The 15,110-nt window shown below is 37.5% G+C and overlaps 1 protein-coding gene across 1 annotated transcript in view; it reads left to right on the top strand.

The window, feature by feature from the left end:
• Nucleotides 1–2,215: 2,215 nt before the first annotated feature.
• The window catches only part of LOC137502975 (zinc finger protein 345-like), a 58,173-nt gene continuing 45,278 nt past the window's right edge, over nt 2,216–15,110 (top strand). Inside the window, exons 1-3 of the mRNA XM_068230256.1 lie at nt 2,216–2,265; nt 6,240–6,370; nt 8,285–8,380. Of these exons, the coding sequence (XP_068086357.1) occupies nt 6,305–6,370; nt 8,285–8,380 (162 nt within the window). The 5' untranslated portion in view covers nt 2,216–2,265; nt 6,240–6,304. The remainder of the gene's footprint in view (nt 2,266–6,239; nt 6,371–8,284; nt 8,381–15,110) is intronic.

The raw sequence follows: 15,110 nt of genomic DNA, 5'->3' as shown, positions 1-15,110 counted from the left end.
ATTGATTTCCATTCAGCCAGGAAGAAAAGGGGAGTCAAATCTCAGTTTATGGTACGAAAAAAGCTTGGTCATGTTGGGGTTCCTGATGAAGTTCGAGTCCAAAATGTGGGCAACAATGTTCCCAAGCAATCTGAGACAAGAAGGAGGTGCAGAATGTGCAGCACAAAAGAAAAACAGAAGAAAACTAAAATATTATGTAAAGCCTGCAATGTACCCCGTGTGTGCCAGCCCATGCTTTGCACATTTTCATAATCTGTAAGACGCCTCAATATCAAGGACCAGGTGTATTTTCAACTTTGCTGCCCTCCTACTAAGAAGAAAAGTGATTTGTAACATTGCAATTGTAGACTCTGTATTTCTAGTATAAGGGTATTTTATAGCAATGTTCCATTTGCTAGAATAATTTTGTTTCACATCCTTGTTTGCAAATTGAAGTCAGTTTTATTTGATGGTACTTATTATTTTGTGATTTTCTTTCTTATTTTTAGCTTTTTTTACTGGTAATAAATTCATTTTCAAAGTATGATATGTTACATTGTTTATTTGAAAACTATTCCCAAAATATTTAGAACTCGTAAAATACAACCATGCTTATGTCACGTTTGGTGGGACATATGTGTCCCACTTCAAATATTTGTTGGAATTGACCATCCAAAATTTTGAAAACCATGTTTTGTTAAAAAAAGGACCTTCTAAGGAGCTAAAAACTGCAAAAAATATTTAATTACACCTATCACAGAATTTTGAACTTTAAAGGGTTATCCAAACACAGCAGATATCATTCCACTCATATTGAGAGGAGATATAAAGGAATGACACACGCTACTATTTACTTATGTCAACTTAATGCAAACGCACATATAACGCCAAAAACTTCACAAACAAATACACGTGCTCTTATGACAGATTCAGTAACTCTCAGGTCACCCCGCTAGAGGGAGCTCAAATCGCTGTCCCTCTAAATCTCGCAGAGTGTCGCGTATCGTCTCCACTGTATTTGGTGTATTAAAGCTAGTGCAGTGAGCTGGCAGTTGCGATAAAGAGTGTTCTCTAAGAAGGAAGTGAGCTCCCGGACGAAACTGTCCTTACATCGGTGTATTTCCAGACCATCTTTACTTCACGAGAGCGGAAGTCGGGTGGACTCAGGATATGTTATCCATGAGTTAGAAGTAACATACGTGGAAGTAGCGAGAATTATTGCTTTTACAAATAGGTGGGAACAATGGCAGGGGAGTAGCCTACTCGGAACAAGCAGATAAAGGCTAAGTTATGAATGAACTCGATGGATGAAGCTGTACGCGTAAAACATCTTCGGTGGATGGGGACATGTGCGACGAATGGAGAAGGATAGGTTATCTAGGAGAATATGGAGGGTAAGAGGAGTAGAGGGAGACCAAGATGACTCAGTTTCTAACGATTTAAATATAAGAGGTATAGAACTAAATGAGGCCAGGGCACTAGTTGCAAATAGAGGATTGTCGCGACGTGCAGTTTTGGTAAACTCACAGAGGCTTGCAGATTGAACGCTGGAAGGCATAGCGGACTATGATGATAATGCATGTATATATGTATAAAAACCGTAAGATTTTATTTCCGTTAGTGTACGAAGAATTGGATCGTAAATTTCAGTCAGTTGATCCCTCCTTCCATGGCCGTCCACATACGTTGAGACTTATGGACTTGCTTTCTTTGTTTTCTATTTTTTTTTTTTTTTTTTTTTTTCTTTTCTAAACCGGAGAGACTCCCCTCTTATAAACTACATCCTCTTTGAGCCAGACATAGCGTAACATTGCACCCAGTGCTGCCAGTGTTCTTTTCAGTAAGTGTCCCATACTACAGTTGTAGACATTACGGATAGGTTAAACTACAACTCTCCCCACAGTTGTGTATTTTGTTATATATGAGTGTTACAGTGTGATTTATTACAATTATTGGAACTGGGTGATATAACAAGCCCATTCACAATTCAAGAGAAGAAGAAGTGTCGTATACTCTGCAGTTTTCACTAGTAATACATCCTTTCCTAAATTCAGTCTGTTTTACTGACTGTTACAATTCAAATTTGTTCTTCAAGAGTTTGTTTTAAGTGATTAAACAACATTCAAATACCGGGTTTTGTTTCGAAGTGGCTGATATGTTGGTAAATAAGGCGCATATAGCCTATTCTACGGCTTATTCCGTGAAGTGAGTTACGGATCTTCTTCATTGAGGAATTGTGATTTCTATCATTTTACTCTGTGTCCACAACCTCTTAACATACTGTCGGTAGTGTTCAAAATTCAATTTCGCTGAATGTATAGATCTCAATTGAGAATATTAGAAGTTATTATTAATCTCTCCCAGTTTCAGCATTCTACATATTTTTAACATTTAATGTTATTAATATTCGTAAATTTTATTAAGCATGAAAAATGAATACGCATATAACTAGCTTGCTTTTGAGAAAACTCCCAGCCTTTGCGTTCAAGTGCCTGCAAGCTGTGTGTAGTAGCCAGGGTGCGAAATATTGGGGTGGGGAGTGGGGGGAAGGATGTCCCCCACCGATGATTTTATCTCAGAGGTTCCCCCCCCACTAAAATTGTCCCGAGGGTTCCTTTCGTTATAAAATAAACAGAAAAATGTAGAACCCATAATTTATTACTGAAATTAATGATTTTTACTGGGCATATATTCATAAGAACATCAGAAATGACTGCCAGACCTTGAGCAATAAAACAACGCAGCAGTGGCAACTCCGCACCTGCAGCCTATTGTTGATGTTTCACGCTGGCAAGTCCATCCTCCCTTGTCATTGCTATAAGTAGCTCGAGTTTACACCACTCCTGTACTTCTTGGAGTGGGTGTGTTTCTTATAGGTATCAATAAGATAATATTTACTTGAGCAGGGTACAAACTGACAAATTTGTTCAGTCAACACATAGCCTTGGTAGAAGAAAGTTCCATTAAAAAAGCAATAAACTATGGAAACTCGTGCCTCGTCTGGCCTTCCTTAAGATAGCGAGTCTGTCATAAACTTCTCAGATGACTGTAATAACGTTCTAATGTTTATCATTCCCGTTATAACAGCAAAATTCGAATAAAGAAATCTCAAATTTACATTTTTCTGGATGGAGAGGGTAATTAAAATACAGGGGAATTTTATACCCCCCCCCCCACCAGGTACTGCCTGAAAAAAAAATTAGTTATTAAGCCCCATGTACCTCCTCCCCCCACCACCACTTCTTTCTGATTTCGCACCCTGGTAGTGGCATATATCGTATATCTAAATTTAGTGGAATGAGGATTTTTTTCTGAAGAGCAATGCAGATGAAGAAATGCAGATGGTAGTTTAAGAAAGAAATTGCCATATGTAGGGTGTAATTTTAATTATGATTTTGCTGTGAATGTTGAGTTGTTTTTTACTCTGTATGCCACGACATATGGTAGTAGGATTCGAAATCTTGAGAGGTTTCCATTTAGGCTATCTGTATCTAAATCCGGTATTTCTTCGTGATGATTTAGGTAACAGTTGGCTTCCTCTCTGATTTATTGGTGTGTAAAAGATTTTCAGGGGTGAGTGACGGGGAGTTTGCATGGGGTCGAATCCTAGGATCTGCAGTCCTGAAAAACGTTTCCGTGGTTTCCCCATTTGACCATTAATTTACCTTAATTAATGCTGCTGCATACCTAATCTTATCCCTTTCCCTTGGAGTTGTTAGTGTAACATTAAACTGCTAGCAGGAATGGAAGAACAATCTTCAGGAATAAATTCTGGCTGTGGAAACAGTAAAAGGTTGTTGCTTGAAAGTAAATTCAGTAACATATTATTAGAATAACCTGTGATGGCCAGAACAAATAAACACGGCACTCTTCATAGTTACCTGAATAGATATGTGTTTACATAGAAATCTGTTCCCTGGCAATTCATAAGATTCAACTCAATTAGCCACAGGAACGAAGCTTGTATTACCTGTAGGAGAAATTTTAGTATTCATTGTTAGTGCAGTATGTTTACATGTACAGTAAAATATAACAAAGTGACTAGCGAACACTGCTATTGGGTGAAGTGAATTCTCTGAGGCACAACTCGAGGTATTCAACATAGACAATTTTCGTGCCACCTGGGGAACAATAAAAACTGCTAAACATTTAAACCACTCATTTGACATGGAACTCCCTACAAGGGGCACTCTGGTAAACACCACTCCATTGAATCATTAGACATGACATGCATAGAAAAATAAAGAAAACGCACTTAAGTAAAGGTGGCGGCATTGTTCGATGAAATGAGCTGATAGCACTATTATATAAATTTTTGTCTTCATTTCAATAGAATTTTCTTCATTTTCCATTTCCAGTCTTCTGGGTAGAAATGTGAATCAAGAATCTCCTCAGTTTTTCTTTCTCCACCACTCCTTTCCTTCCTCAAATATTTTTTCTACTTTTACTCCACTCCTCTCTGTACTCTCCTTACTGTATCCATTCACCCGTTTCTGAGCATTCCCCCATGTCTTTCTCCTATGACTTTCTCTGTACATACTTACTGTGGAACTCTATCCTCTTCCATTCTCATCACGTGTCCATACCATTTCAGCTTATGGGTCTCTATCTCGCATTCCAGTTCAGGGAATCCAATTCACTCCCTTTTCTATGTTTCTGACTTTATCCCTTTATGCCCTCCCTATTATTTCTCTAAGGAATTTCATCTTGGCCTCTTGAATTCTGCGTTCACCATGTTCTTTTGTTGTCCATGTGCCTGATGCATATGTCAAAATTTGTGTGTAATACATTGGGTGAAAAATTTTCTTGCATTCCGTTGGACATCCCAGTTACAGACTATACATCTCACACATGGGTAAAACTCATTGTCTTGTTCAAGTCTGTATCCAATTTCTTAATTTATTTTCCCATCTTCTTCGATTATTTTCTCCGAATACTCAAAGCTTTCCACAACTTCTAATGGTCTTCCATTTACTTCTATATTCCCTCTTCCTTCTCTATTACCTCTTGTCACCACTACTATCGTACTCTTTTCCACACTAATTTTCATTCCATATTCCTCCATTTCCTGATTCCTTACATTATCTTGTTTTGTGCATCCATTTCATCTTCTCCACATATTACTGTCTCATCTGCAAAGAGTGAGGCCTTTGCCTCCTTGGTTCCCATTTTTTGTTGTATAATCTTGTGAATTTCATCCATGATTGTAATGAAGATTGGAGGGGATAAAACACATTCTTTTTGAAGTCATGTTTCTAGTTGAACCAGTTTGTTTGTCCTATCATATTATTTATACTACTTACTCACTTTTCGTTCATGGTTTTTATAATTGGTTCTTCACCTCTCTGTGCCTTCTTTTTTATCAATGCATCCAAGAACACTTGCCATGGTACACTGACATATGCCTTCTCAATATCGATAAATATCATCACTGAATCCTGCTTAAATTCCCATCTGTTCCCCATCACGTTCTTTAGGTTCAACAGATTGAAAACTTTTAAAATTATGTTTACACCGAGTAAGGAGTATGACACCGTATTGAAGTGAAACACAGATAATAACTGGTACCAAGAAAAACAGAGTTGAAGCCTTTTAAATGCCGTGTTATCAGAAGTTCTTGAAGATCAGATTGATAGAACATGTCTCAGATAAAGAGATAGTGAATAAGCTTAATGGGAGGAGAATGGTTTGAGAGAATTTGATCCTGGGAAGGAAAATTGTGATAGAACATACCTCAAAGAACAGTGAACTTGTTCAGTTAGTTTTGAAGCTAATTGCAAAGGATAAAAATGGTAAGAAGTTTCCCGTATATGGACCCAGGTGATCAGAGTGGTATGCAAACCGTACAGTCACTGAATTTTCAAGAAAGGCCATCTTGTTGTGGTTTCCGTTCCATATAAAACTGTATGTTAGGTAACTATTAATACGATATAAGGTGTCATGTAATAATAGGGGTCCTTTGACTATGATCTTGATATCGACAGATAAGTTAAATTATATTTCCTATGGAAGTGATCACTGTTTTAGAAATCATGTAAAACTGCAGGTCCTTAGCTTTGATAGAAGTATCAGTCATAGAAAACTTGAGGTCCTATAGGTATGATTGCAATAACAACAGTCATGTACAATTTTGGATTTTTTGGTATGTTCATAATATTGATGGTCATAGAAAATGACAAGGTTGTTGCTTAGTCTGTTGACAAACACCATAAGTATCAATGACATCAATAAGGTAATATTTTTTCTGGCTTATGCTTCAGTGTAAGGTCAGTGGAAGTAATCAACCATCCCAGTACCTTCTAACTACTTCAGTTTGTAGTGCAAAATGGACCTGGAAGCAAAGATCAAAGAGGAACCAGCCTGGCTTGAAGGAAAAACAACTGCCTCACTTGTAAGTCCCATTCCAGATAACTTTATTGAGGTCAGAAATTAACCCTTAATAGCTGAATAAGTTTGGCAGGGGCATAATTTTCTATGTGCTTCCTCAGTACTAACACCAGCAGTCACCAATTGCTGAATGAGCATCTATCCATAGTACAAATCTCTTTTGTTTATTTGTCTGGGAATACACCACAGTGCACTACACAAAGCTGCCAACTTTTAGAACTTAAGGTAGGGCTTGGATTAGTCTGTACTTTTTACTATCAGTATCGAAATTACTTTGGTTTAGGGGTTGCACCTTTTTTATTTTTCTCCCCTGATTATAATAGAAGTTGTTGGCCAAACGTACTTTTAAAAAAACTAATATCCTCCTACGCTACTGCACCAGCATTAGCACCATGTGTTAAAAATTATTACTCCTACCATAATTAGTGTAGAAGAAGTTAAATCACAAATCTTTCATTAGTGTTTTTGAACCTGGATACACCAGTCTGCTAAATGAAATATCAACACAGGTGTGATTATTCTGGGTTACCCTCACATCCACAATGTGCTGGAAGATATTGTGTTTTAAGGAATGAACAGATTTGCCTATGACATACAAGGGATGAAATAGCTCAAAATCTGAATGTACGTTCTCACAGAATAAGTATTTTGCTCAGATGTTGAATTCTTCTAGAAAGACAGAATAGTGATTAGCTCATTTTATTCCTCAAATACAGATCAGATTCTGTGTTATATAGAGAACCATGTCTAAGGGCTCTAGAATGTATGAATTCAGAGAATAATTTCTTTTATATGCCCCTTTTTAGTGGGCTCTGACACTTTAAGGACTTAAGGCACATTAAACAGAATTTTTTCTTTCCTCTTTCTCATTATTTCCCTGTCCTTTTTGAGCATCCTTTTCATCCATTCCTTAGTTCAGCTACTCTTCTCTTCTGTATTGAATGTGTTAAGTTGGTATATTCTACAACTTGTTACTTAATTCACTTTTACTTGTTACTTCACTTACATTAGAATATGGCCTTTCAATTACTGTCCCTCCCCCCTTTAATGCTGACAAGGTTTTATGAATCCAGGAGTGAAATTTAAATGTCTCATAGTAGATCATAAAAGATCTTCTGTTACCGCAGATATACACTCCAACACTGGTGATTCTCCACTGACGGTGTCCTCATCCCCTCAGCTCCTCACAGAACATTACGTAACATGCTTGTAGTAGTAAAATATTTCATTTCTAGCTGCTTTGACTTTGGGCTACATCGCATCTTTCACTGTTATATGACTGTAATAAGTCTGCTTCTTTGATGTTTATGTTTTTTCTTACACTTGGAATCATTGAAATATGGTGTTTGAAACAGAACTGTATGAATGTTTTATGTAGCCCCTGTGATCTCAGCAAAACCATAGTAGAGAATGTGATTCCATTATTTCAAGTAATTTTAATCTGTCTATAAACAAACTCTATGCTGAGAACAAAAAATCATTTAGAAATGTTGTAACGCTTCTAATTGGTTCAGACAACTTTTATGATTTGATTTATATGATTGAACATATGAAAATAGTTCATACAATTTAGTGTTTATGCCTATGGCTACTTCTTTCCAAATTCTGTGTTAGATAGCCCCAATTCCATCTCTCGTATTATATCTTCTGATATGGCTAGAAAATGTTTCTCATTTTATATTTTGTTCTCAGTCTCATCCTTTCTCTGACATAAGGAGTGAGCAAAAATATTAACACCATTCTCAGTACAGCCCTTGGTTGTAACAATCCTCTGCTGGTAGAAATCTTCCTTAAACATTAGTGAAATTCTGAAAGTAACTGTAATACTGGAAATAAATGAATTAACATGCTCATTTGTTAGTGACTGTATTTGTAGATGTGTGTTATGAGCATACCTAATATATCTTATTTTCCACAGGAAAACTTTGAACATGTATCAGAAGTGATAGCTCTGAAAGAAGAAGTTAAATCAGAGTTAACCGAGCCAGAGTCATCGCAGGAAAACTCTGTTGAGGTAATGTACATAATTTGATAAGCCATCATCAGATAATTGAAATGGGTAGAAAATAGCTCAACAGATACCGTGGTTTGATCCATCTTTTTAGTGCACATGATTGATAGTCCTACTGATAATATACTTTTTTATGAGATTGACTGTTTACTTACCTAGTTTTCACTTTTCCTTCAAGTTGTTCCATGATCTTGCATTATGAATTGTGCAGCAGTTAGGATTCTTCCACAGACCTCTACTCTATGTCATTTGGTAGCTTGTATCATTCCTACTAATACTTTTGAATTCGTAAATTAGTTTTGAACACAAAGTAGCTGAAAGATACATTCTTTTGTTACTGTTACAGGATATTTTACTAGTTGTTTCCAAATGAAACATCTTTGTTATCTTATTGGTTATATAAATTATTGTTTTCTAAATAATACAGTAATTTGTTGATACAAGTTGCAGGCGATATGCTTGTTTATTGTGATTGTTCGCTTGTATACTACACACATTGTATCCATCTCTTGGCAAGTGAATAATATTCTTTTTCTCCCTAATGTGTTCTGTGATGGTACTAGTCCATTGTGACTTATAATATTTGTACCGGGAGGTGCACCTCAACCCCGCACATGTAAAAGAAGCACCTTAAGGAAAACTATCTATCGAACAAAACTTGAAACCGCTAATGCACAAAGTTGGGTCATTGATTAGAAGATGTCACTATTGAATAACTGAGTAGTATGTTATTTTTAAAAGTTTCCTAAACTGACTGGATTTCTTTGTTTTGTTTAATGTACATCAAAAAGGTTGAAATTTTCTCCATAGATGTCCCTATAAAAAGCTGAGGTCATGCACTCTTGTGCAAGGTGGAATAATTAATGATTTACAGAAGTTTTGGGTTTGTAATTTTTCTCAACTGAATTGAGTTTCATTTATTTTGATACTTCAGTGTTTTGCAACACTTCCTTCCCAACCCGCCAGCTTTGAAGTCTGGCCAATCAAAAATTCTCTGTATTTATTTTTCAGCCAATCATAAGCTTCTTGTAAGTTTTTGAGTATCAAATAAAATGATAGGGTGTGGTTGGATTTAGCCCAGAGTCTCTCGAACCCTCCCTTTGGGTATAAAAGCCGCGGCTTTTTCTAGTTACCTTGTCTTATTCTCGTCAAATTTCCGAGTGTGTGGTTTAAGACAGCTGGGGGGTGCCTAATTCTTTGGCAGGCAGATTGTCAGCCCTGTTAATGGCCACCAGTTTTCTATATCTGTAGCTATCTCCGCAAACTCACAGGAGGGGAAGCTTCTAATGTTAAACTATGTAACCATCTGTTTTTAAAAATGTAAACTTTCATTCTGCTAATGTAAAATTTCATACAGACTTAAACTGTAAATTGGGGATAGAGATTGTGTTACCCTCTCGATTTCCCCTTCAGTTTATCTTGAGTTGACTACGATTTTGTAACTTTTGTCACCTGTAAATCACTCATTAACTTTTCTTTCGAGTAACCTCAAATGTGTAGAATTAGCCTCTGCATCATTGGGCCCAAGCCCAAGTACTCTTTCAAAACTAGATTTTCACCGGGCGAGTTGGCCGTGCGCGTAGAGGCGCGCAGCTGTGAGGTTGCATCCGGGAGATAGTAGGTTCGAATCCCACTATCGGCAGCCCTGAAGATGGTTTTCCAGGGTTTCCCATTTTCATATCAGGCAAATGCTGGGGCTGTACCTTAATTAAGGCCACGGCCGCTTCCTTCCAACTCCTAGGCCTTTCCTATCCCATCGTCGCCATAAGATCTATCTGTGTCGGTGCGACGTAAAGCCCCTAGCAAAAAAAAAAACCTTGATTTTCAAGGAGCGCAATTTTACGACTGCATACATTTTGAGTTTGGGCCAGTAATATAACCTGTTGTTCTTTTCCATGAAAGCCCAGTAGTATGGGTACTAGATACCCCTGTGTAAAGGAATTGTAGGTTGTGCCTAGAGATGCCAGAAATTGTAAGGTTTTGTGTAATATTTCCTTGAGTAGGCTGTAAGGAATTGGGAGGACAGCCTCCTTGGTTGAATTTAAAGAGAATGTATACCCTCTTCTGATATTTGTGCAATTTTGAGTGTGGCCTTTGGAAGGCCGTATGTGTAACCTTTGGAGCAAGGTGCTCTTGAACTGTGTCTTGGGAGATATCTCTCGTTATCTAACCAAACGCAACATTTGTGAAGTTGTAAACTTGTAAATTGGAGCTGGAAGCTCAAAACTTATAACTTCCAACCCTTGGATTTCTATTCTTGTTTGCTATTTTGTACCTGACATTTTATTCCTTGACCTAGTGAAGAATTTTGTTAAATTTGAGATCTAAAATGAAATATAATCTTTATTTTAAAGTTTAAATTAATCTTTTATCGTTGATAGACCCACTCAAGCTGACACCTTCTTTCACCTCTCTGTGTTCCAAAGATAAACTTGGAACATTATTACATAAACATGCAATGAATAAATAAGCCGTTCAAGAGTTATCTTGCCTTTCTGTTTCATACTTTGCAAGGGATAGTGTTTGTGAATTGGCCTTGTAAGTTCACCATTACTCACCTGAACATTCATTACATGAATGAATTCATCATTACCAGGATTAACATTTGATCACTGTCATTGTCCACTTCATAGCATGAGTGTCATCTTCTTTCACTATGACTATGTTTCTATGGGGTATTTCATTGCCCATTTATTGAGATATTCATTTCACCATCTCTTCTAGGAGTTATGGGTTACCTGCTGAAAATATATCCATGTGGGCAAGGTTGTGATGAGAGAGGAAGTATAATCATGATCAGAGAGTGTAGTAATTGGCTCTCCTATAAGGAAATGGGATGTAGTTAGGTAAGAAGTGTCAAAAGATTCATCATTTAGCTTTGGTGAGAGGATGTATGTGTTTCGAGAATGGTTGACTCTTTGTTGGTGAAGCGATAAGAATCCATCACTTGTCAGGGGCGTTAAATCAGACTCTTGACAGCTGCTTCCCAGATTCCACCAAAGTGAAGTGTTGCAGGGGGGATGAAATGCCACGTCAGTCCCATGCCTGCAGTTGTGTGAAGAGTTGGTTTTCTGAGGTGTGTTTTGCAGGAAGGCCTTGTTTTCTGTAGCTGCTCTGAAGAAGTTTGTGCCATTATTGCTGTAAATGTTCAGGGGTTGACCTCCATGAGAACTAAGTTGATAAAGTGCGGAGAGAAATGTTGTTGTGGTGAGATCAGGTTTCATGTCTATGTAGACAGTCTTGGTAGCTAGGCAGTCTGGTCTTGTTTGATTTCACACAGTTTCTTAATTAGAATTGGGCCAGCATAGTCTATTCTAGTGTTAAGGAATGGGTATGTCTGGGTTAAAGGCACCATTTGTGTATTTCTCATTAATTATTCCTCTATGTAACACTTTGACTAGAGTAATCAGGATCCTGCATTTTATCCCCCAGGCATGAGATCACGGCTGATGATGCCCATGCAATGGGCGAAACATAAATTAGTATGACACGATGTAACACCTGAGATGTGTATGAGTGTGGCTTCTTTCCGTTCCCCTTTCTGAAGACATCCTAAACTTGTCTCTGAGAGTGTTGAGTGCCAGGATGAAGTAGTCCAAGGTGTTCTGCCATCATAATTATATTTTTGAGGTGATACAGAATTTCTAATGTTTCCAGTCCACTAGCATTGGAGTATTGTGCAGTCATCCACTGACAATAAGATGGCCCTCTTGATGTATGATTGGATTAATGGTCTTTATATGAGTTGTTAGTTTCCTGCACAATTATTAATATAATATTTGTGTACAGGGTTCAACTCCGATACAAACAGTGGACTTTAATTTCACTCCTTGGGTGGTTTACAACAATCTCAGATAATTATATGTTACAAATCTCATGATGGGTCCATATTGAAATGTACATTAATTCAAAAATGTTACAAAAGGGTTCTTAAAATTAAGAATTCCATCTTGCCATACTAATTTAAGGGGACATGTTTCTCCCATTGCATGTGCGTCCTCAGCTGTGAACTCATGCCTAAGGGATTAAAATCACGATCCTGATTACTCTAGTCAAAGTGTTACATAGAGGAACATGTGTTATAGAAAGGAGGAAACTTGTAAGTTCACAAACGACAGTTTACACAATAAGGACACGTCTGAAAAATATTTGGTGAGAGGATGTATGTGTTATAAGAGTGGTCCATTCTTTGTTGGTGAAATGATAAGTATCCATCACTCTTCTGAGGTGATATATCAGACTCTTGACAGCTGCTTCCCAGATTCCACCAAAGTGTGGTGCTCTCAGGAGGGATGAAATGCCGTGTCAGTCCCATGCCTGCAGTTGTGTGAAGAGTTTTGTTTTCTGAGGGTTGTTTTGCAGAAAGGCCTTGATTTCTTTAGCTACTCCAAGGAAGTTTGTACCATTATCACTGTAAATGTTCAGGCTACAGCCAACAGTGCAAAAACTCAATGCTCTGCCCATCTCCTCTCCTCCGCCACACCCCCTTCCCTTAATACTACACAGATACAATACAAGAAGTGCAAGTGTCATTCGTTCTGATGCTGCAAAGGAAACTAGTTCACACCAGAAAGGTCGACGGTGTAGGTAAATGTATACACAGTGTTTTTCACCAAATTTAACCTTTTTTCTCTGATCATAAATATCGTTCTACCCTCCTCTCGTTACTGATTCTTCACTACACATCCCTCAATAGTCAATTTCAACATTGAAGCTGTAGCCAACTTCAAGCACAAGCGTCTCCATTTGACTAATTGGACAAAAGGAGGCTATCACATCAGCTAGTAAAAACATACACAGCAACACACAGTCATGAATCTTTTTTCACTTCAACAAAAATAAGAAGAGAGTGGCCTCACCATACACATATGGGTTTAACAGGGTGTCCACCTGTATGGAAAACCGCTAATCAGGAAATGTCAGAGAATTCGATTAATTGCGGGAAAACCAGGAAATGTCAGGGAATTCAGAAAATATCTGGAAATTCATTCTTCGGCCAGATAAAATGGACATACCTTATTTATCCCTTAATACAAGCACATTTTAAATTTTTATAGCACTAATCTTGTGTATGTCTTTTATGCCAGGAATAAATTGTAAGGAAAGCTGAATAAACATCAACAAAACCAAGTGTGATGTTGAATGTGAAGTAACCAATAGCTTCAGTAGCTATATGGATTGCCTATAGCACTATGATTGGTTGATCTAATTTTCAATGTTTTGATTTGCTTACTATTATATATTCAGTGTTGTTGGTGAATGGAGAGGCCTCTATTGCGTTTTCAGCTTTCTAATTGCTTAAATATATGACTCCCACAGCAAAATATGTGTATAGACAACAGATGACTCTGTTTGTTTACTGTGTAATGACCTGTGCGATAGTCACTACCTCGTAAATTGTAAAAAGAGACAAAAAACGCTGACTGAATGCAGGTAAGTGTGAAAATCACTTGAACTTAATACTCATTCGAGTGCTCATTGCTATTATTATTATTATTAGAATTATTAAATGGGCTGATGTAGGTAAACCTTGTGTAAATGTGTAATGCATCGTGACACCTTTCGGGCCGCGCATGTTGAGTTTCTTGCCTATCTGATGAAATGTTTGCTGATGAACATGAGTGAGGCTCCTCAGTAATCAAGTGATTGGAAGGTGTTATACAGCAGTGGAAGTGATAGAAAAACTTGCGGAAGTGTTATGTTTCTATTTATGAATCGATATACCAACACATTTTGTCGGTATTGATGTTCTTTTTTCTTCCAAATATGCATTGTAAAGAAAGTGGGCCACCGAAAATACAGACTTGGACGCCCAGCCACTACCAATGATGCCAACGTAGACCACCTCGTGAAGGCACGCTGGACGACTTCATTAACTTGGACAGCTTTTTTGAAAAAATTGTGCAGGCTATTTGACCTGCATAAAAGAAGTGGTTAAAAGAAAACTTGAAAAAAGTTTAATGTTTAATATCGAAGCATTTTCAGTTAACTGAAAATCTTGATAAGAAGGGGGTGGAAATCTGGAAACTGAAGGAGGATATGGACTCCAAATGTGATTCATTGGAGCAATACAACAGGAGAAATAATGTAAGAATTTTCGGCATCCCCGAATGTTTGAACGAAAACTGTGTTGAACTAGTGCTAGCGTGTGCAAGGCAGTAGGTTCATATGCTACACTTAATGATGTTGATAGGTGTCACAGAGTAGGACCTCGATCATTTAATGATATTGATAGGTGTCACAGAGTAGGACCTCGATCAACAGGGAAAACAAGACCTATCCTATTGAAATTTGTGTCTTATCGCTCATGGCAGAATGTCTTCATTAGGAAAAGGAAACTGAAAGGCTCATCCACAACAATCTGTGAAGATCTTACAGCTACCAGAATTTCCATCATGAAGACAGCAATCCAGTGTTTTGGTCTTACAAATACTTGGACTGACTCAGGAGACATCATAATCAAGAAGGCTGACGGGATGGAATTAAATGTGTGCCAGTTAAAGGAACTTCCTATGGCATAAGCTTCTCTTGCAGTACTGCCTGATCACTTGACAATGTGAGTCCACTCCCATCCATTACTGTAAGTCACAGCTGAGGAGCTAGCTGTTTTATTTTTTCAAGTAAATTTGTCTCTATCTACTTATCTATCATCTATCTACCTATCTACCTATTTACCATATTTATTTATCTATCTATCTAAACATCTATTCACTTAATCTGTCTTCTTATCCTA

The sequence above is a fragment of the Anabrus simplex genome, chromosome 14 (genome assembly GCF_040414725.1).
Source record: "Anabrus simplex isolate iqAnaSimp1 chromosome 14, ASM4041472v1, whole genome shotgun sequence".
NCBI classification, from domain to species: domain Eukaryota; kingdom Metazoa; phylum Arthropoda; class Insecta; order Orthoptera; family Tettigoniidae; genus Anabrus; species Anabrus simplex.
The sequence above is the reverse complement of the archived record's forward strand: the minus strand, read 5'-3'. Positions and strand labels throughout refer to the sequence as shown.